The sequence below is a fragment of the Bactrocera latifrons genome, unplaced genomic scaffold, assembly GCF_001853355.1.
Source record: "Bactrocera latifrons isolate USDA-ARS-PBARC rearing strain unplaced genomic scaffold, ASM185335v1 scaffold_64, whole genome shotgun sequence".
Taxonomy (NCBI): domain Eukaryota; kingdom Metazoa; phylum Arthropoda; class Insecta; order Diptera; family Tephritidae; genus Bactrocera; species Bactrocera latifrons.
In genome coordinates, this window is record NW_017537312.1 from 1,172,277 (window position 1) to 1,193,932 (window position 21,656).

A 21,656-nucleotide genomic window follows, 5' to 3' on the forward strand; every position below is an offset into this window, starting at 1 on the left:
CCAATTAAGACGAAGAAGAATAAGCAAATCTAACAAGGTTTATTTCGGAGGATGGAGTCATGTGTAGAAGTTCACGTAAGTGAGGAAAGTTCTCTGATCGCCATTCACTTGGGAGTGGCCATAAATGACTCTTTTACATATGTATGACTCAAGCAGCTCACGACTTCCGGTCTTTGACCAAGTATCCTCTGGGTAGCCTAAGAACATCCGTTTTAGGGCGAAACGCCACACTACCAGTGAAAAATGCACCTGGAATGTGCGGTCCCTCAATTGGGAAGGTGCACTACTTTGGCACTAAGGTCGGTAAATTCAGCTCCACGAAGAAAGATCCCCAAATGGGTTGAGGCTGATCGACTTCGCCGGGGCCCAAAATATGGTTATTTGTAGTACTAGATTCCTACATAGGAAAACTTATCAAGCTACCTGGCTGTCTCCGGATCGAAAAACCACCAACCACATCGATCATGTTGTGATAGACGGAAGACACGCCTCCAGTGTTTTAGATGTGAGTGCGCTCCGAGGTGCTACTCGGACCATTATCTCGTTGCAGCCAAGATTCGCACCCGCCTCTGTGCAGCAAAAAACGCACGCCAACAAACACAAGGAAGGTTCGACGTCGAGAAGCTGCAATCACAACAGACAGCCGAACGATTTTCTACTCGACTTGCACTCCTGCTCTCTGAGAGCACTCGTCAACAACTCGGTATAAGGGAACTGTGGGACACATTTCAAACTCCTTACGTATAGCTGCAACCGAAACCATTGGTTTTCGGAAAGTGCAAAAGAACAGCTGGTGCGCTTGGAATATATAATTGGCGGCACGTAGCGAAAAGAAGAAACGGCTGGCGCGCTGTTATCAACTCGGCTATAATTGCGTAAGCGGTGTCTACGCCAACTAAGAAGAAGAAAAACAAGGTTTATTACCCTTACAGAAGCAAAATAGACATATACTATATATGTAAGTATATTTAAGAAGGAAAAGCCACGCAAAAGGTACTCTCCACCAAAGCTTTCTTAAGTGCAATATTTTTATGTTTTTTTTTTTTTTTAGTGTAAAATGTTGATTTCTTGATTACAAGGTTCTACTTTTCATAAATGTTTTCAAATTTAAAATCTCTTTCTTTATTTTTATAACTTTCGGCAAATGCAAAACTCACCATTTTCATCATTCTGCTCATCGGTGGTTGATAGTTTGCGATCAATAGGGCTCGATTTGCCCGATATGCTGGCGTCGGAGCCCTTCTCATCGATGCCAGTCGCACTGCCACTGACCGAATCATTCTTGGCCGCACTCTTATCTGGCACCAGCAACTGTTGGCCCGGATAGATGAATGAACTGTTCAAACGGTTGAGATGTGTCAACTCTGAGGGTGTTGTATCGAAACGTGCGGCCACCGAGGTCAAGGTATCACGATTACCCACCGTATACGATTTGGTCGGTATGGTGGGCAGCGAAGACTTTTTGCGTTCATCTAGAATAGGCGGTGTTGTGGATTAAGGTGGACAAAGTTATGACAGGAAAGACCAGGCGGATGTATGGCAAAGGCGGAGCAGAGAAATTGGAAGAAAAAGAAAATAAGAACATAATTAAATTAATTAATTGAAAATAAATGTTATATAAAAAAATAACAAATTAATCAATAATGAAATCATTGTTTTACACGTACAGGCTTTGTATACAATACATAAATAAATTGTAGTTAGTAATCTGTTAGTAAATAGGAAAACAATAAATGTAGAATAAACAAACGCACTTCTGTTACAAGCCGTTCCTAGTGCATGGCTTGTTATCGCTGTAGTTGTTGGTTTTGTTATCACTTTCGGTGTTTGCTTGAAGATTACAAACTTGTCATAAGCATTAGTGAGCAGCTTTTGCAATGCGTTGCCATGATTATCACTGGCGTCACCAACACCCGCCACCGGCCAAGCCCCACCGCACACATTGTTCGCTTTATTGGGCCGACACAGGTAAACAACAACAAAGTTGCTTGAATTTTCTTCATGCCGGAATATTTGCACACTTTTCATTTCAACATTTGCCGCGCATAATTCACTAAACGACGCATAAATACAAACATTTGCACCAAAACACAGACACTTCACTGCAGCAGCTTGTAGAATGAGCGTGAACGAAAAGCAACTAAAACTTTCAATTTCGAATTCAAACAAACGAGTTTAATTTTTAACTAAAGCCTGCTACACTTCCAAGAAAGATTTTCATTTTTGACACATGTTTTATTTTCGTAGAACAGCAATTGAGTGAAAAGCTCAGGTTACGTTAGATACATATGTACATAAGCACTGTTTCAGCGGCACTCAACGAGGGCGCGACACCTCCGCAATTTCTTATTTTATTATTTTCGTCGTCGAAATAATAACTTCTTTTCACCAGCAACCGCCCCCCCCCCCGCGTGCTGTTAATCGGTAGCACAACAAAACAAAAAAAAACGAAAAAAGTGAGACACCCCGCTAAGACATTGCTGTGCTTGAAATGCAAAGGCAAAAATCTAACTAATTGTTCGTTTTGTGTAATTTTCTACTGGCGATCTTGTTGCGCTTTATAGTTATTTATTTATGGTTGTGTATGTTTTTGTTTTTGACTTTTGCATTTGCTTTTCATTACGGACTCAAAGTTGAGATATAACGCGCGTTTTTTTTATTGACTTTTATGCGCAAATGAGTAAAATGTGTTTGTATGTGACATCCATACATAAATATTCCTTCTGTTTATTGTGATACGTTTTACGGGCTTCGCAATCCATTTATGACATTCTCTGAGCTTTGGACAAACTCTCCCATATATGCACATTTGTGTGGTATGTATGTAAACTGCTGCCGCTGCACTAAATTGGCCATTTGGCAGCAGAAACTTACAAAGCAAACAAATAATAAATAAATGAAATTTGAGCGAATGCAGCACTTAATAAGCGACAATACAGACATATGTATTTATTTTACGGTAAAATTTTAAATAAATTTTATATGACACATTTTGTTAACCTCCTTTGTAGAAAAGCCGGCATCTTTTAATTAAAAACAATATTTTGGCGCAAAAGTATAGAATCGAAATACATACATATGTATATTTTTCCTGACAAGGTTTATTATTATACCCAACGATTACCATACTCCTGCCCAACCGACGCGAGGGTGCAATCCCTTAGCCAAGTCATGAAAGGCAAGAGAGTTTAAGTGTAGCGATCTTCAGCTGCTCAGCTACAAAAAAAAATTTTTTTTCAACAGCCAAAATTAAGAATTAGGTTAAAGTAAGGTTATAATTTTTAAATGTTACTTGTTAAGGCGAGATAAAATAATTTTTTAATGGTAAGAAGTGAGTCTTTTAAATAAAATGTGCTAGAATGCAAATTGAATTCGTGACATACGAGGTGTGTTCAAAAAGTATCGCGAATTTTGTATTTTTTCAAATATTATTTATTTATGCATGAATATCTATTTTGTCCCCTTCAAAGTAATCCCCATGAGATATTATACACTTGTGCCAACGGTTTTTCCAATCTTCGAAGCACTTCAAAAAATAATTTTCTTTATCTTCTTCAGCTCCTCTTTCGATGCGTCTTTATCTCGTCAAGAGAAGCGTAACGTCGTCCTTTCATGGGCCTCTTCAGTTTAAGGAACAAGAAAAAGTCACAGGGGGCCAGATCTGGGGAATACGGTGGCTGCGGCATCATTAGTGTGCTGTTTTTGGCCAAAAAGTCGCGCACATGCAACGATGTGTGAGCAGGGGCGTATCGTGGCGCATAAGCCAATTTTTGTCACATATTCTCAGCCTTCTGAGAACATTTTGTACCACCGATAAACACGTTGCTTCGGTCCAAGTTAGCTTCTCCGTATGCCACAGTCAACATTCGGAATGCATCCGCTCACTTAATTTCGTTTTTCACACAAAATTTGATGCAGGTTATTTGATCCAGTTTTTTGAATAGGTAAAAATCGAAGACGATCCAAAACACGTGCAAGCAAAGCAGCTGTCAACAATTAAATGAACATTCAAAATGGCCGAGCTTGTCGTCATAAGTGAGAGACATGAGTACCAACATAACGCTACAAAAGCTTCGAAATTCGAATATACGTAACCCGCGAAAATTCAAAATGTGCGATAATTTTTGAATACACCTCGTACATATACGGCGGAGTAGTTCATAATTCAAAGAAAAGAAATTTCTAGAAAATTTTAAAAGTAAAGGTATAGTCGGCCTGGTTGAGCGAATGGGAATGTTAAAGTTAATATCAGACAACAGAGATGGACTGCGGTCTGACCCATTCGGAAGTTTTATAAGAAATATTAAGCATTTCCCCAGGACTATCGAGAATAGGTAGATTTATAAGTTTTAAACGATTACTATATGTGGGGAGATTTAACCTGGAATCCCAATGAAAAAGATTTAAGGTAAAAAGTAAAAATTGTTTGAACAGACTCTAACTTCCCCGAGCGGACTTGATAACTAGGGTGTAAGAATAATCTAGTATAGCGTCTTTAGCTTTAAAAACCGTTGAAGATGCGTGAAGATTAAAATTGAGTTTGGGATCCACAGTTACATTCAGATCAACAAAACTGCATACTTGCTCAAAGCTAAAGTCCTATATTACGTATGAAGTAGGTAGTATGATTTAAAAATAATAAAACTCTTAAATACTTAATAACAGAGGATATATCATTAATAAATAACAAGAAAAGAATTGGAGCAAGATGACTACCCTAAAGAACGCCTGAAGGGACATTAATTAAATCAGAAAAAGTATCGTAAAAAATATAGCTTGTTGAGTTCTATTACTAAGATAAGAAGCACACCAGTTTAGAAATATGGGTTGAAACCCAAGAAGCGGTATACTTATTCTCCCTAAAGTCCGTTGATACACGTGTTACAAATTCTAGCAAATTAGTTACTGCAGATTTCCCTTTACGAAAACCGTGCTGAGGACAAGAAATTAGTAGAGAAATCTAGAACGTTATTTCGTTGGTTATAATTGATTTAAAAAGTTTAGGTATTGCTGACAACGTTACTATTTCCCTTTAGTTTTCAATGTATGACCTAAACCCACTCTTATGTAATGGAATAATGATTTTTTCATATTGATGGGAATAAACCTTGCTTAAGAGATGCATTAAATAATTTTGTTAAGGGTTGGTATATGGTATATTTGACACATTTTTTAAGGAAGCATGAGGGAATCACATCTGGGCCATAATTAAATTGTTTCAACATATTTAACTGACATAAGACGTCAACTTCGGAAATGGTAGGTGCATTAACTACAGAAATTGGACATAGCTTGTCCTTTATTTTTGGCCGCCGTTGAGTACAGCGACTTTTTGCAAAACATTATACTGCCATATTCATGCTCAAGAAAACATAGCACTGCGATCGTGTTATCAAAAAGATTTCGTACACATATTCGAGATTGGCATCTGAGTGGTTCGGAAATGCAAATGTGTCCCAGTCAATCCTCCAATCTCAACCCGTTGGAGAATATGTGGAGGAGACTAGCAGTCTTTTCTTTTCAATATATGGAGCAAATGTGCTACAAATCGAGAAACTGCGGAATTGATTAGAAACTTACCAAAACTTAATACAATCCATGGCATAAAATTGGAAAACGTATTAAAAACCATGAATAATATACTAGTTATGAAAAACCCATGGACCATTATAAAAAGAAAAATACTTTTTCAGTTTTTGTTCACAAATTATATTTATTATTATTAAACAATTTCAATTTTACAAATCAGAGTGAAAGATAATCCAGTTTAATACAGGAAAATGTAAATATAACATAAAATACCGAGAAAACACCTGAAGACTCGATCAGGAGATGCTGTAGACTGAAGTAGGCACAAGACTTAGGCAACTGGTAGGATGCAAGTAATTTCGAGAGTGTACACTGAGAAGAAGCACAGCCCTTTCCACTGCAGTCGGGTCTATACAAGGTGAGTTCCAAAGTAAACACGACTTTTTGAACCTAGTGCCCGCTGGAGGCGCCTTCTATATGCCAACTAGTGCGTTAGAACCTGCTGTCTCTATCGATTGTCCAGTGACAATTTCATGACTTTTCATCGATTGGAAGTGAAGTTATTGCGTCAGTGTCAATATGTTTGATTTATCGGTGCGAAAATTAGCTTCGAACAAAGAACCAAGATTAAATTTTGTATTCGACCAAAAATTGCTCAGAATCTAACATTCGATCGACGTTTTTGACTGACTATTTGACCAAAACTCACATTTTAACCATTAACCACTTCGCGTATTCACCTGATATGGCACCGAACGACTTCTTCCTTTTCGGAAAAATGCAGTGGCGTTATGCAGCCGTAGAGCCCATTCAAAAGGCTTGCACTGGCATACTGGTGGCCAACGAGGTAAAAACATTCGTTCGACATGCTTTTGGACCGTGCAAAAAGCTGTATTGAAGGAGAAGAGGACTTAAATTATTTTGCTTAAAAAACAATTTGTTCTGTTTTTTTTAAGTCCTGTTTACTACACACCTTGTATAACCGAAACACGCTCGGATTTTTATTCGGCCAGAGGCTGCCATGACTGTCAACAACGGCTCAAAATAAAATATACATACGTGAAGTAATTTGTAGAAAAGTGACGAGTTGAAAGTCCTTGGCCGAATAAAAAAACTAGATTCGTTCCGGTTAGGCAGATCCGACCGTCGTGCGCACGGAAACGTAAAAAAGAGCACGATTTTGTGTTGGGGATATTATTTCGTTTGAAAACAATGCCTTTTCTAAATTTCATTGTGAGCAAATATGCAATTCGCCTGAGATATCTTTATACATACTCATATTATTTGGATCTTGGATGTAAGCCTTGCAATTGATTGGCTCTACAGCGTGAAAACACAGTCGAAATAATAGCACAATGTAATCATAAATAAAGAAAGTGTCGACTTGTTATTGATTTTCATGCGGGCTCAACAGTTTCCCAAGTTGAATTACCATCGCCGACTACCTCCTTTAAGTCACACCACAAATTGTTTATAGGATTGAGGTGTGGGTTGAGCAGGCCACTCCATAAGCTTAGTCCGATTTTTCTGAAACCACTGCTGAGTCTACTGGCTTTTGTCCTTTGTAGCGGCATTCTTTCACTAGAGTAGGGTAACATTACTTCCTGCATAATTCGAACGTATGGTACTCAATACTATCCACTTAATCCAATTTATCAGTCCAACTCCATAAAAACACGCCCGAATTTGTGGATCGTCTTACGTATTGACGAGACCCCCTTATTCCGAACAGCTCGATTTTTGATTTATCTGCCCATAAAATGTTTCTCCATTTCGCTAGTGGCCAACAGAAGTAGTCATTTGCAAACTTTAGCCGTTGAGCCACAAGTTTTTTTTGATAACAGTGGCACTTTTATTGGGCTATGAGCTTCTAAATCACAATCTCGTAAACGTCTATGAATTATTTCTACACTTGCCTCCAGACCCAGTTCTTTTTCATTTTCGTTGCAGGTGCAAAAGGATTCTGCTTTAAGAATTTTACTAGGCGCTTAGTCTCTCTGTCAGTTATTGCTGAGTTTCATGATTTGGTTTGTACTTTGAGGTGTTTCGAATCATCGTCGGTGCACAAACAATTAAATTTTCAACCTTTTTATACGTTTTGCCTTTTGAAATAAGTATTTTTTAAACGCTTGCTCTGATAAGCTGTGTAGTGCTTACCCTCATTCCATTGCTGACAAAATTAGAATACCTGATTCATCAACAACTGACCAGATATTCACCATACGCCAACTCTTGAAAAGGACCATTGAAAGAATTGACACACACAACCAATTCATCGATTTTAAAGCTTCCTTTCACTGCACAAGAAGGAGCTGCCTTCATGCCACTATGCGTGAATTTGGTATCCCYAATACGGCTGTGTAAACTGACTTTGCGCTTTGGCAACGGCGAATATCGTATTCAATGGCACATGATCTGAACGAGATACATATACGAATACATTCACATAGTTGATCGAATTAGAGACATCGGCTACGCTCGCTAGGTCATGTTGTGCGAATGAATGAAAACATCCTAGCTCTGAGAGTATTCGTCTGGTATCCGGCGGGGGAAGTAGAGGAAGCAGAAGACCTCCACTTCGTTGGAAAGACCAGTTGGAGAAGGACACTTAGAAAAGGAAGAACGACAGGCGTGCTGTTGTAAACTCGGCTATAACCGTGTAAGTGGTGTCTACGCCAATAAAGAAGAAGAATGCCAACATAAGAAATTATAAACACTAAACTACATATATGTTATAGTAGCAGTACTATTATTTTGACCACAGCTGCATGTATATGATATATTGCAAAATATTCTATACATACTTGTACATACATTTGCATGTTTGAATTTGTGGTTGCTAAATTTTAATTTTAATTTTTCAAATTAGTTAAGTTTAATTAGTTTTGCTTCAAATAAATTGTAAAAATCGGCCAGTCAAAACCTTAGTAGAGCGTGAAAAAGGTGTTTGAAAATTAAAATTTTCTGAAATTTTTTTTTAAATTTTTTTTTGAAAATTTAAAGATATCGGTGATATTCATTCATATTGTGAAATTCTGGTTTTAATGTTAAAATTTTACTGTTCTTTATTTAAAAATGCTGAAAAGTACTTCACGGGCGTCCTGACAGAAAAATTGATTCCTGAGCGCAAAACTTATGTCGAAGTCCATATTGTTTGTTCACCCACAGTGGTACGTATCATGTTTAATTTGTTGAAATTAGTTAAATAATGAGTTTTTTTCTGATTTGGTTTACTTCCTCGCTTTTTTGGAAAAACATTTTTTTTTTTCATATAAGCGATATCGCATACTTTTTTTCAGATCCAACCCAGATAAATTTTTTAAATTCTTTTCAAATTTTTTAGAAATAAATACAAAAGTATTTTTGAAAGAAAAATTTTATAATAAACACTTTTTTTTGTGTTTATGAAATGATATTTTTAATAAAAAAATAGAAGCAGATAATGAAGTAGAGAGTCTAAAACAAAACACCGCACAACGGAATCTTCGGATTCGCATATTGACATCCATCCATCTATGTGAGAACAAACTTAAGAGCTTTTTTGAAGCAGTATTCAGTAATAGGGTAGTTCTAAATATAACTTTCTACTCTCACAAATTTTTTGATGACAACACAAGCAATTTTCGAAAATGAAACCATCAAATAATTTCGATCAAAATTTCAAGTTTGAGAACCGATTTAAAATAGTTATAAATTTTTTTTTAACATTTTAAATCTCGATATGTCTCTCATTGCGTCCAGAAAAGTAAATGTAGAGCCGAAAATGTTTTACTTCAATTTATTTTATTGTTTAAATTTTTTCCACCCGTCGTAACTGCAGTATTCTGTCGTATAGTTATATACTATATAAATATACATATATATATAATTCGTTATATATGCATATAAAAGTATGTAGTCGTGTGTTCTCATGTTTAACCATATGCCATTTGAAATTGAGCGTTTTTTAATGCATAATTGAAGTATTGACTCGCTTTCAATTGGCGTTGTTTATTTATTAAAGATTTCAATTGAAATGCGACAAGTACTCGTAAATAACAAGTGCACATTTTTTGGGTCTATTTGATACCGACCGATTTTCTGTGGGAAAAATGTGTAAGTTAAGTACATACATATGTACATATACATAGGTATGTCATATAGTAAATTAAGTGTATACACCTAAACTTTTCTGGAGGACTCGGTGACGAAATTTATTCAATAATAAGTAGGGAAGAGCTAACTTCGGGTGTAACCGAATATTTTATATTCTTGCAACTTGCAAAGATCAAAGCCGCAGAAATACCCTTGGGTGTGGGCAAAACTCTATTTTAAAATTGTAACGAAAGTATTCCACATTCATTCTAAAATCGTGAAATTCCTATATTGGGTACATACATGTACATATGTATATGTGGGAGATAGGAGTGGTGTAGTATTGACTCGATTTTATCTATTTTTTGGCAATTTCGCATATCGCTAACAGAAATACATATACATATGCTCTCTGAGTTTTCTTAAGCTATCTCACATACCATCAACAATATATGTATGTGATATACAGTCAACTGGATGTTTTAAAGTCTAGATATTATTTATATTGCTGCTAGGCAAATTTGACCTATCTTATGCCCAAAGATATACTGTTATTCTTTCATTTTCATTTTCATTAAGCTAACTCACATATTGGCCGATATTTGCGGTAGAAAGTCATCCAGAAGTTCGAAAATCTTTCTATTAGATATATGAGGACTAAGATACATTGAATCGATTCAACCCATTTTGGCACTCGACCATATAATGCTGTCGGAGTTTCTATAATAATCTCATATTTTCAACGAAAAAGTTCGCAATAGTAACTGGGGTCCATATATTTGGTACCTAGGGAGTAATCAGTTTTAGTCCCTTTTGGATAGTTTTTTAAATAATTAGCTGGCATACTTCAAAGATAGTATTTGTGTAAAGTTTTATCCCATCACATAATAGTTCATGTTCAATTTGTATACTGGAAGGGGAAGAATCAGATGGTTTTTAAAATTCAGTTATAAGAGAAGCAGCAGATTTCACCCACTTTTGCGCTGTTGCATAGAAATATCAGTATCCACATTCTAAATTTGGTTGAAATTGGTCGAGCAGGTCAGATTTGTTTCGCTCCAATTTGTTTCTTGTATCTTAAGTGATTTAGATGTTAAGTACTTTGAACTTCTTAAAAGGCATTGTCCGCTCATTTATTTAATTTTAGCCCACCTCCATCTCAATTAGTTTTAGGTGATATAAACAAACGTTAGCTGAACAAAACTGTTATACTCTGCAGCAACATGTAGCGTTGAGTATAAAAATATATTTTACAAATGCTTGTATGTACATATATGTATATATGTTTAATAATATTATTGGCTTCAAATTTCTAAATAGGCGGTGCATGATTGTATGTACATTAGGGTGCTTCAAAAAAACGTTTAGAATTTTTTTTCAACTCTTACCTCCTCAAATGTTAGTGATTGACAAATAAAAAATTGTCCCTCAAGCCAGGCGCTGTAGCTCTAAGGGGTCGCTATTTTTTTTAGGTTCCCATACATTTAACATAGGAATTTTCGCTTTTTCATTCAAACTAAAATTTCACCAACTAATTTTCGTTTCTCAGAAATAACCATCATATATTCATAAAGTTGGCTTTTCAGACTTTAAATCAACTCAACTTTAAAACATTTGCTGACTGAACTTTAACCTAGTATCTGCGGTATGAATCCAGATAAGACTTATTTTTTTTGGGGTAATTTATAAGATGGCAACTCTAATTGAACTATAGTAATTATCATACTGATTCATATATATTTCTGAAACACTTGCCAATATGTGTTTTTTTTTGTTTTTGTTACTTTGCAATAAAATGTATATGTTAAAAATGCGACAAATTTCTTCAAAAATACCAATTTTAGCAAAGATACTACATTGTATGTAAATATGTACTATGTTCGTAGACTCAAATTATTTTCAATTAATTTTGTTGTGATCTTTTAATTGCTTGTTATGAAATTTGAAAGCTTTTTGCATGCTTAGTCACGTAGTAACGGACTTTTTAGTGAGGCAGTTTTTCAAGCGCCTATAAGTATGCAGTGGAAATTTAAACATAATTGTAGGGCTGTAAGGTGGTGTTTGCATCTGGTGTGCGACTTGCGCGCGAACCAAACAAGAAATTGCCGCTGCACGAAAGTGTTTAAAAATGGTTGTTGAAGCAGGAAATCATAAGCGGTAGAACTAGCACACAAAGCCGTATACATATGTACATATGTGTGTATACAAATAGAAATTATTGAACGTAAAATAAACGAAAATTAAAATACATTTTGCCAAAAGCTAATTGTTTTGAAAATATTAATAGCTTAACTAAATTTGTTATTAAAGTATAATCAATTTTTAGGAGTTAGCGTGGGGTACCTTTTCTATAAGATCCCACCTTCATAAAATGGGCAAAGTGAAGACGGCGGGGTGTAGAGCATGCGCGGAGGATGATATCACTCCGGAACATTATTCATCGCCAGCTACATATATGTATGCTGGGGCAAATTTTTTGTCTGCCTTTGCTCCAACTGAGAGACATTGGGTTACTGGGATAGACAAAAATCAAGTTTTTACCAAATCCACCGAGTAGCTTAATAAGGCTTAATTTAATTATTACTCAGGAGCACGATGGGTCTAAGAGTGGCCGCCTGCGGATTAGAGCTCATGTTCCTCCCTTTGCGACCAACAAACCAAGCATTGTATACAAAATGTTCCTTACGACAAAGTATGGGCCCCCTTACTTTCCCCTCTATAATTAGCGTATGAAAACAAAATATAATTTTAATAGCAAAGGCTCTTGATCAGATCGCCACGAGTGCAGTGGCGAGACAGTGGCGAGACAGTTTTCTGGTCGAGTATGATACTCGGTCGAGAAAGTTGCGTTGGCGAGTAGAGGTTTACACGTATTTTGCTCATCTAGTTAGACAGTGAAGTTTTTCAAAGTTTTACCATGTTTGGTAGAAAAAGACATTTTAAAAGAGTTTTTAATAAAGTTTTACCGCATCTCATAAAAGAGTATTTGCCATTTCAATTCTTTCACAATGCAAAATTCAATTGAAACCAAATAAACAACATAAAAATCGACCGAGTGGCGAGTGAAGACCGAACGTGTGTTCACATGCAACCAGCGAGTCAGTGATTTGCCCAGAAGGGGCAAAAGAGTGAAGAAAAAAGAAGCACTCGACCTAGTAAACAAAATGTGATTCCAGTGACTCTCTCGCCACTATACTCGCCCATTGACTCGGTTCATTACTCGCCTTACTGTTTAAAAGAAACGAGCACTCGACCGAGTCACTGTCTCGCCGCTCTACTCGTTACGTGTGATCAAGGCATTAGTTGTGGGATTACATTTGGACGAATAATGCCAAACTTCAAAATTTATGTGCAATATGGAAGCCGTTCGAATGTGAGGTAGCATAGTAGATGTTACGGAAGGTCAAATTACTAATAAAAGTAGTATGATTGGGTACTTTGCATTATCTCCGTGAAGTAATTCGTTGTTAGTGGTCGAAGTTATATGCATTAAAATTCATAAATTCTTCTCATCATAATTCGCCATCTTATTCCAGCCTGATTGGGAGTGAACGTTTGACAAACCTCTGAAAAGTCACTTTAGTTGCTTAATTTTTCTTTCTAGGAGGAAAATATCCGCGCAGGAAAAGATGTCATTAGTTCATTAAGGCTAAAACAAAGTTCTCGAAATAACAAAAGATCATCAAGGTTCAGGATTTAAAACGTATGCATAGATTCCGTTCAGATTCCGAATCTAAAATGCATCGCTGGTATTTTTGAGGAATTATTCGAGAAGGAAAATTGCTTTTCTGGTTTTTGAAAATACCTTTATAATAAATAGAAGTTTATATTTGAATGGCAATACTCACTTGTCAATCGATCAACGCTCTCAAAGCGTCCCTCTACTTTCGAGCGCAGTGAGTCCAAATCGAATGGCGCAGCTAGGCCGTGATCAACGCTGCGTGATTTGCTCCTGTAAAAGAGAAAAAATAACAACAAAAACAATTAAGTCACACTCTTCATAGAAAAATAGAAAAAAAAACAAAAACAACAAAATAAACAGACCGATGATAATGCATGTGGGTGCCTAAAAATAGTCCAAAGTATGAAGAGCCGACGGACATTATAGATAATACCATACAATGTGATTATATGTATGTATATAGTGTGTGTTTGTGTGTGGGTGGCATGACTAGTTGACTGGGTAGTCATGTGCTACCGGACTGCCAGTAAATATTTAGGCACTGTTGCTACTTTGTTGAGTTTATGTCTTCACATGTTTAGACAGCGGCATTAAAAATATTTTTATTTTAATATGAAATAGGGCTGTCAACAAGAGATAGTACTTCCATATAAGTTATATAAGATATATATGTATGTATATGTATGTGTGTATGTTGCGATAGCGTCTTTAGCGATATAGTGGGAATATTTATTACACGTCTTTGCTTTTATGTGGAAATAGCCAAAATTATATTCTTGAGGTACTAAAGGTAATTTCCTAACATAAATACGTACAAACATATTAATAGATATATGTGTATGTGCATATGTATATACAAGTAGTTATAGAATGTAAATCGTTTATTTTCTTATCTCTTGCTGCATCGACTGCGCCAATTTGATCGATTTATTGTTGTGGCACAATGAGGTGTTTTTCGTTGTGCTTGAAAACAATATCTTTCGTAAAATCACATGACGGAATTGAGATACATTAGATTAAATGTAAGTTCTGTGCAGACAAAGTACTTTGGAGCTTTAAGCTTTGAAAGTCTGCAGGATCAGTCTTTCAGCACATTTTTTCAAGTTAAAGATTAGACTTTCGTTGGTTTGGCTTTAATTGTGTTCCTTAGGAGTAAACGGTATTAGAAATTAGAACTTTTATGAAATTTTTAGATCCAAACTTCAAGCTATTAATTAGTAAGAGTGTTTCATGAACTTCGGCGGAGCTTATTTTACTATTGCATTTGTAACGGGAACAAGACATCTATCTATCGATTTGCACTTTACTTTCTCAAAATCTGTTGGGTTTGGGCTATAAGCTAAAGAGAGGATTTTATTAGAAGCTTATTCATGTCAAAACGGTGACAAAAGTTTAAGCATTCGTTTCTTTCTTTCTTTTCCGAACTCTTAAGTTTTGGTCTCCACAGACTTGCGAGCATTTACTCTTTGAGCGCTTTTTTTATATAAGAGATTTCTTCAATTTTGTGTTCGCTTTAATTTGAAATGCAGACAACAATACATATTTCCTCTCGAGCTTTAAGCTTCGAAAACCTGATTTTTTCAGCAGATTTTTCAAGCGAAAAAAGACACTCGGTTTCTTATGAGTTTCCAGGATATGCATTATAAACCTAATTTGATAAAAAAAAAAGTGTAAATATCTGCAAATTAACCTAATTGATTGCAAACATTTTGGAATCGCGAAAGTATGTTCGATTTAATGATTTGAAAAAGAATTAAAACGGTTCTGTTTTTGCTTTACGGTACTTGGGGTTAAACATTTGCAAATTAGTTTCTAATTAAGATTTTAGGGATAACAAATGAAAAAAAAAATAATTCAAGGATTAATGCAATAATTTTTTATAAGCTGAACAGTTTAAATTAAGTTTGCCACGAAGTTTGTAACACCCACAAGGAAACACAGGATAGCCAATAAAATATAAACATAAGGGTCAGCGTGACAAGTTGAACCGATTTAGCCATGACCGTCTGTCTGTCTGTCTGTTTCTCCGTCCGCCCGTCCGTCTGCACGAACTAGACTTTCAGATTTTGAAATATCGATCTGCAATTTTTCTCTATTGGATCACTATATCATACTCGTGCTCAAAAAATAAGGTGACATTGTATTTATTTTGAAAATTCTTTATTTATTCTTCCAAATCAATTTCATCCCCTTCAAAGTAATCCCCGCTAGATGTAGTACATTATGCCAACGGATTTTCCAATCTTCGAAACACTGGTTGTAGTCACTTTCCGGGATGGCCTTCAGTTCCGTCTTCGCTGCGGCTTGAATCTCCTTTATCGTATAAAAACGGTGTCCCCGGAGCGGTCTTTTGAGTTTGGTGAACAGCCAGAAGTCGCACGGCGCCAGATCAGGTGAATACGGTGGTTGCGGAACGATATGGGATGTGTTTTTGGCGAAATGATCATTTAATGCAAATTCTCTGCTCAACAAATTTCGACATCGCAAAAAACGAAAAACTCACTTTTAGCAGCTCACAAAACGACACGTATCTCAAACACTAATGAATATTTTGACTGACAGTACTACCAACCTAAAAAAAAAAATAATTCTCCAAGTCCTTCGACGTGCGCAGTTTAAATTCAAATGGCACCTTATTTTTTGGACACAGTCATACAAACGGAACGATCGGAGTCAAGCGCTTGTTTGAAAAACATTTTCATTTGACGAGCTACTTTCACGAAATTTGACGAGGGTTATATCCAAAGCAATAATGTATTCTCCGAAGAATCTCAGATCAGATCACTATAGCATATAACTGCCAAACAAACTGACTGATCAGTTCTTGTAAGCAATGTTTTGCTGTTGTAAAAGGTATTATAGCTTCGGTGCCACCGAAATAAACGCTTTTTCTTATTTAATGCACTGTTTGCAACCCTGCTCTCACCTCCATTCGAAATTAGAAGTTCCTTATTTGAAGGAATTTATTTATATTGCCAATTGCATTTAGAAAACGAAAATCAAGTGATGAGTATATGACTTCAGAAGGGAGGGCGTGAGGTAGAAATATCTCGTGTGCAGTGGCAGTAGCGTTAGACAATTGACAACCCCTAAGCGATAAAAATCTCATAAAAGATGCACAATTTTAATCGTTTTTTAATTGATTCGTTTTGTTTATGCGCGCGTGCGCACAACCACGTCAACGCCCAATGCAAAGCGGTAAGCGGTAATATGGAGAAAATAAATTTGTCGTGAATGCCGCGCGTTTGCTTGGGATATTTTATGGGGTTTCAGTTTTTCCATTTCAAATATTTATTTMTACTTTGGAATGTGTGCTGGCATTTAACTTATTGCTATTTATGGTTTTAGTAATTTATGCAGCTTAGTTTTATTTTCTCAGCGCACTTTCCACTTAACGGTTGCTCTCCGTAATTGCTTATTGTTTATGATTTTTCGTCTAATCTTTTTAACCTCAAATTTCAATCAGTGACATATTTTATTTCTCATTTAGTTTTGATTTCTTTCTTGTTACTTATCATGTTAGTATAGCAGGATGTTTCCAGCTTGCTGTTAAAGGGTGTCTATGCTTTTCTGTGATATTATGAAGGGTGCTGGACCATAACAAAACTGTAAACCAATAATTTGCTAATGTAGAGATGGTTATTTTATAAAAAAAAAAGCAAACAAAAAATCGATATAAAAGTATAATCTCAAAGCACCCTTCAAGCTGTACAACTGAAAGATGTGCAATATTTTTGATATCAAAAATTTGTTCGATTTTCTTTAGTTGCAATAATTTCAGCTAAATTTTTTAAAATTCAAAGCGCATTAAATATATTTGACACAATCGCTATTAAGGCCATTACAGCTCATTCTTGTCGAAACAATAATGCATTAGAATCGGTCAGTGGCTAAAAAACGGCCAAATTTCGTAGAGAATTGCTCACAACAAGGATATTCAGAATATTCGACTCTGCACAATCGGTGTGAAAATTGGATCGGTCGAATCAGCGTTGATTTAGAAAACTGTTATTTTGGAGACTTTCAAAAGATACTTCACCACAATAATTGTCAGGAAACTGCAAAAATTTGAGACTAAGTATATTTATGTATCATTCATAATTTCGCATGAACTTAAAAATAGTAATTAGGCTCCATAGGAGCCCCAGCACCTGCCAATCGACCCTGCATTTAACACCATTTTTGTCTTTTTTGTTTAGACATAGTTAAGACAGTTAAGACACAATTTTATGAATTTTTCACTCCCAGTTTTCAAGACACCTTTCCTCGACAGACTATTCCCTATTATTTGGGAATAAGCTCTCCTCTCTCGTCCAAAAAAATTACTTGGGAAAGCAACCATAAACTTAAACTGTTTGTGGAGTTTAATAAAAGAGATTTCAAATTGTGTAACCAGCTACAATTCTATCACTACCTGATTATACTAGTCATTGTATACTTGTATTTTATACCAGTTGTGAAGTTTACAAATATTGTATAAATAATTAAGTAAACAAGTTTCAATTGCGACACCCTTTATTTACCACCAGTCAAGCGTAGACCGCTTGTCAGTTAGTTAATCCGGCGATTCCATATTCATTCATACATATACATATATATGTACATATGAGTATTATATAATACTTACTTATACATATGTATATGTACATAATATATACGACGTATAACGGCGAGCTAACGCATACCACAAAGCCCGATTGTGTGTTAACCGTTTTTTTCTCTTTTTTTGCTGTCATTCTCGTTAGTCGCTCTATTTACCTGTCATTTGGCAGTTAGTTGCATTGTTATTGTTGTTGTTTTCATATGTTTATTTTTATAATTTACTGCATTCGCTTATGAGTTTTGTTGCGTTGTGCTTTTCATGCCGCAGCCTTGTCCTTAAAATGTTTTCCTTGACAAAAAAATGCGTTACAGCAATCGTTTTTTTCTTAACAACAACAATGCAATATTGAAAAACTTGAATAAGCATGTGCTTGGCAGCGTTTCTATACATTTTTAGAAGAAAATTTAAAGAACTGTTTCGGATACATTTCGATCCTTATAATTTTATTTACTAATTTGGTCTAGAACAGAGCTAATGACCGCTAAATTCTTGGTAAAACAGTAAATCAATCCAAGGGGACACTATTTTTTATCTCTTCACAAATTAGCCATTCACATTTTCAACAAATTAATTGACAATTATCACTCAATTGTCTACCAATTTAACCTGTTTCACAGAAGCATATATCATTATATGAGAAGCCTATACTTGTAAAGTTTCATGAGTAACCAGCTAACAAAATTTTAACCAGCTAATCTTAATTACTAGCAATTTTTTAAATTTTTTTTAAATTTTGACTGACAATTAGTTTTTAATAGACAATCTGCTATTTCTTAATTTGCTACCGATTAGCGCTTAATTATCTCATCAAATGCGTATGCAACACAGTGTCGTCAACTAAAATACTGATTAGGGAGATAAATAATGAAAGATAGAATGTACAATACATAAAAATAAAACTGATTTGAACGAAACTTGAAATTGGCAGCATTAACCAAAGCCTTTGACATATAATAAGTCTTGAATTTTATACAGAGTAAGTTAGCAGATTATATATTTTCTTCTCAGCAATATAAGCACGCAATCAAGACTTTATTTTAAGAACTGGATTAGTCGAATATTTCATTAATTAATTCAATTTAATATTTTTCTCATACAGAAATTTTCACTAACAAAAATTAAACAAGAAAAAAAAACGTTACCTGCGGCTGCACCGAAGCTAATATACCCTTCACAGGTGCATTTCTGTTAGTAACTGTGTGTTCAGTTAGTATGGAAGCTATATGCTATAGTAAACCGATCTGAACAATTTTTTCGGAGATTATATTATTACCTTAAGCAATAATCCATGTCAAATTTCGTGAAGATACCACGTCAAACGCGAAAGTTTTCCATACAAGACCTTGATTCCGATCGTTCGGTTTGTATGGCAGCTATATGCTATAGTAAGCCGATCTGAGCAATTTCTTCCGATATTACATTATTTCTATGAACAATAACTCATACCAAACTTCATGAAGATATATCGTAAATGAGCAAGTTTCCCATGCAAGCATTTGATTTCGATCATTCAGCTTGTACGGCAGTTATATGCTATAGTTAACCGATCTGAACTATTTCTTCGGGGATTACATTGTTGCCTTAGAAAATAATCTATACTAAATTTCGTGAAGATATCTTGTCAAATGTTAGAGTTTTCCATTCAAGAACTTAATTCCGATCGTTCAGTTTGTAATGACAGCTGTATGTTATAGTGGTACGATATCGGCAGTTCCGACAAATGAACAGTTTCTTGAAGAGAAAATGACGTTTCCGAAATTTCAAAACGAAATCTTTCAAACTGAGGGACTAGTTCGTATATATACAGGCAGGCGGACAGACAGACAGACGGACATGGCTAAATCGAATCAGCTCAACATACTGGTCATTTATATCTTGGACGATTCCTTCTGCGTGTTACAAACTTCGTGGCTAACTTAATATACCCTGTTCAGGGTATAGAAATGTCGGCTGTCTAAATATCTTTGAACAAACTAAATTGAACGTTTATGAACAACTACTTCAGTGACACAATTTACAATCTCGTTATCTGAACCAATTGAGGAGCATTTCTATTAATAGTATCTACCAATACTAAAGAACTTTAATGGACCTATTTTTGTAAGCTAGCAAAAAATTATTTGGAGCATTTTTTCTAATCAAATAAATATAAAGGATTGAGCCAAAAGATCGGTAGCAATGTAATAAAGGTTATTCGGGCCAAACTTTAACACATTAACACGTCTTTAAGAATTTCGGTTTCAAATTTAGAATTACTCTTTTTTCAACTTAGTTTAGTCAAATGGCGATTTTTTCATATAAGCAAAGACACTACATCTTGCCTATAATAATATAAGACTTCAATTACTTTCGATTTATATTTTGAATTCCAATTATTGACTCCTTTGACAAATTTATATGAATTTATGATTCCAAAACTATTGTATTGATTGTTTACGTGTTTTGACCGTATTATACCAGTTTATACCAACGATTCGATTCGCGATCACACAAAATTTCTTGATCTTGATCACCTTGAGCTGTTGTCCTGCAATTTTTATAAAGGAAAAATATTGAGCTTCGGAACGTTGCAAATATTGCAAAAATATTTTTGGAAATTTCATTACGAACTTTATCTCTGGGGAATGGGAATATACAAATTTAGTGACAAAAAGGTATTCACTCAAAGTTGAAAGCTTGCCTCATGGGAGCCATCCATAAGTCTTGGTTAATGACAATAACCTTGAAACAGTGCTTGAAAATCATCGTGCTGGCATCAGAGATATAGCAGAGAATCTCTTATGATTCGATCTAACCACTTTAGTAATTATCTTAGGTATGAAGCGCGTCAAGGCTGGACTACAAACTTGAACAGGAAACGAGTCTCATAACTCAGCAACCGTACTTGCCATATGTGGATCCCTGCGATTTTTTTCGAAACTGCATGTCATGAGTCTATTGACGCAATATAAAAAATGCCAGAAAAACTTTTAGCCTGGCAAAAATCAGCTAAAAAAGCCATAATAATTGACATATGGCTATCAAACTTCACACGAACATATACATATGTACACATTTAAAGAGATTTCATCAATGAAGAATTTTTTTTATCGATTTAGCTTTCTTGTTTCTTAAACAAATGTTGAATAAATTGTTTCAATTATTTTTGTATTTCTTATTTGTAATTTTTTTACTACATGCCACCAGAAAACGCTACTGAATTACAACAGTTACGTAATAAGGCGTGTGTCTCCATTAAATCGTCGCATTGCAAATAAGTCAAAATCAATTTAACAATGCGCTTTGTTACAAAAACAAATATAAATAAATACGTTTGTGTGAGAGTATTTACAAACTAGCACGCACAGAACTGCCAGTGGAAGTCAGTTATTACAAAAGCAAAAATAAATGCGAAAAAATTGCAAAAACTTGAATTGCGCTGCCTTTTGTCTTGCATTCATTCATTATTTGTGTAAACTTGAATTTATTTATAAGAACAAATCAAAAGCTGAAATGAAAGTGAGCAAAAAATACCCGCGCAACGCGACTGAAACACAAAAGAGCGAAGAAGAATACAATGCAACTAACAACGAAAAGTTGAAAAATATATAAAAGCGAATTTTTATTTGCATAAAGTGTGCTCAATCTTTCAATTTGTTAAATTAAAACATTTGTATATATGTAAGTATATTTGCAACTGTGTGTCTGTTGTGGCTTGCAGGAACAAAACAAAAGGCGATTGCAAATTTGTTCGCTTTTCATAGAAAAAGGCGGATAACGGTAACACAG

At 35.2% G+C, this 21,656-nt stretch overlaps 1 protein-coding gene across 9 annotated transcripts in view; it reads right to left on the reverse strand.

Moving 5' to 3' along the window:
* Positions 1-21,656, reverse strand: part of LOC108975358 (TLD domain-containing protein 2) — a 186,220-nt gene that overhangs the window by 77,678 nt on the left and 86,886 nt on the right. For 8 of the 9 annotated variants that reach the window (XM_018943782.1, XM_018943772.1, XM_018943775.1 and 5 more), the window contains 2 exons: positions 13,452-13,555; positions 1,158-1,472 (listed from right to left, as the gene is read on the reverse strand). In XM_018943782.1, the coding sequence (XP_018799327.1) occupies positions 1,158-1,472; positions 13,452-13,555 (419 nt within the window). Of the gene's footprint in view, positions 1-1,157; positions 1,473-1,754; positions 2,210-13,451; positions 13,556-21,656 lie in introns of those variants that run through there. The other variant, XM_018943773.1, reaches the window with a different exon arrangement.